The sequence below is a fragment of the Propithecus coquereli genome, unplaced genomic scaffold, assembly GCF_000956105.1.
Source record: "Propithecus coquereli isolate 6110/MARCELLA unplaced genomic scaffold, Pcoq_1.0 Scaffold347, whole genome shotgun sequence".
NCBI classification, from domain to species: domain Eukaryota; kingdom Metazoa; phylum Chordata; class Mammalia; order Primates; family Indriidae; genus Propithecus; species Propithecus coquereli.
In genome coordinates, this window is record NW_012149141.1 from 415,200 (window position 1) to 417,212 (window position 2,013).

Consider the following 2,013-nt stretch of genomic DNA (forward strand, 5'->3'; position numbering starts at 1 on the left):
CCTTGACCCATGAAGTATAGAAGCACAAACTGAAGTGTCTGGAATGCTGGAATCTTCAGGAAAATAGGATAGACATTCCAGTCTTTGAAGATATGAAGCTTGCAGATGAAAATCATCTGGAGCTACCTTTGGAGAAGTCTTAGGAGTTGTATCATGAAGACTAGGCCCAGGACTTGCTTCTGGACAGGGCATAGAATGTCCTACATGAAAAGAAGAGAGGGATTGGGGATCCCATTTCCCTTTAGTTGCTGGAGGTCTTGTCTCTCCTTAGGGACTGCCTAAAACTCAATGCAGTGATATCCCAATTCAAATCTTTTTTTTTTTTTTTAAAGATTTCTCAGTTTATTTGCATATATACATTGTTACCCCAGAAGCCAGCTCTACTTCAGGAGTCCCCAGCTCCCCTTTCCTAGCCAACACCCAAAACTTACACAGGAGGAAGGGCCCTGGATAAAAAATGCCCAGGACTCATATCCCAATCCCACAGGTTCCAACAAAATTCATTTAGCAAAAACAGAGGGCTAGAGGCCAGTGCCCATGAGACATCCTTGCCCCTTTGTAAACATTGACATCCAGGCCACTGAAGCCTGAGGAAAGTGTGCAAACATGAGGAAACCACACTGTGTGCCCAGAGGGCCAGTAACACAGCTGGCAACCATACCCATGAAGTCCTGAGGGCATGCCCCCCACTGGAGCCTGGCGAGTGCCAGGGACAGAAACAAGGCAGTTATCCTATGCCCAAGGGCTCACATGAGATGGCAGCGACGCTCTTGCCCATAGGAATTCTCCACACGTGCGATCTCCTGGATGACTTTGGTGAAGATGTCTTGAGTCAGCTGATTGTCTCGAGCAGATGACTCCATAAATGTCGCACCCCAGGACTCTGCCAGCTTCTTCCCTTCAACTGCCTGTACCTCTCTATCTGGAGAGAGATCTGCCTTGTTCCCCACTAGCACCACCGGCAGCCGGGTTTTCCCATGGCCTTCGTGTAACTTTTGGTACAGACTCTCAATGACTTGGAAGCTATGCAGAGAGGTGACAGAATACACAAGCACATAACCATGGACCCCAATGATGAATGAATAGGGCAGAATGCTGTACTCATCCTGCCCTGCTGTGTCCACCAGGTGTAGGTGAAACTCATCTTTGCCAAGAGTCACTATCTTGCTGTAAGTATTCTCCACTGTAGGATCGTAGCCTTCCAAAAACTTGCCTTCCACAAACTGATGTGCCAAAGATGTCTTCCTATGCCACCATTCCTCCCTAGGTAGTGTTCGCTCGGCAGCGCGCCTCTCTGACCCCCAATTCAAATCTTACCAGTCACAACATTCTGCCGGTAATGTCAGATGCTGAGGTGATCCTCAAGGTGGCTGGGCTGGCTCATGGGCAAGGAGAAAAGGGATGCCATTGGCAAGCTATTAGTCTGGGCAATTTTGCTACTTGACAGATAGTACCTTTGCCCCAGAATCTCTGTCTTAGGAACCAGAGCAAATCCTGACAATACCCAACCACTCAGTGTTACCATATACTGTATTAGGATTCTATCAAATTTTCCAGCAAAGAGAAGAAATAACAGCTGCAAATAACCAGCTATCTGAACCAGGACATGAGTGTCAGCACTTGTTGATAACAAACTACCTTGCTATCTTTGATTTTTACACCTTTCTGAGGTGGTAGGCAAGGAGAAATATATGTAATAATATTTATTCTGCCATTCTTAGCTCCACAAGACTATCTGCAGATCTCACTATTGAGGTGCTGTGATTCTGATATAATCTCTCTTGTTATGACAATGAGACTTTTTTTTTTTTTTTTTGAGACAGAGTCTCACTGTGTTGCCTGGGCTAGAGTACCGTGGCATCATCCTAGCTCACAGCAACCTCAAACTCCTAGGCTCAAGCGATCCTCCTGCCTCAACCTCCTGAGTAGCTGGGACTACAGGCATGCGCCACCATGCCTGGCTAATTTTTTTTCTATATATTTTTAGTTGTCCAATTAATTTCTTTCTATTTT

General features: G+C 46.0%; 1 protein-coding gene across 1 annotated transcript in view; it reads right to left on the bottom strand.

Annotated features, from left to right (window-relative positions):
• Window positions 1–319: 319 nt before the first annotated feature.
• The window catches only part of LOC105815819 (GTPase RhebL1), a 4,048-nt gene continuing 2,354 nt past the window's right edge, over window positions 320–2,013 (bottom strand). The window contains exon 2 of the mRNA XM_012651074.1: window positions 320–1,294. Within this exon, the coding sequence (XP_012506528.1) occupies window positions 747–1,294 (548 nt within the window). The 3' untranslated portion in view covers window positions 320–746. The remainder of the gene's footprint in view (window positions 1,295–2,013) is intronic.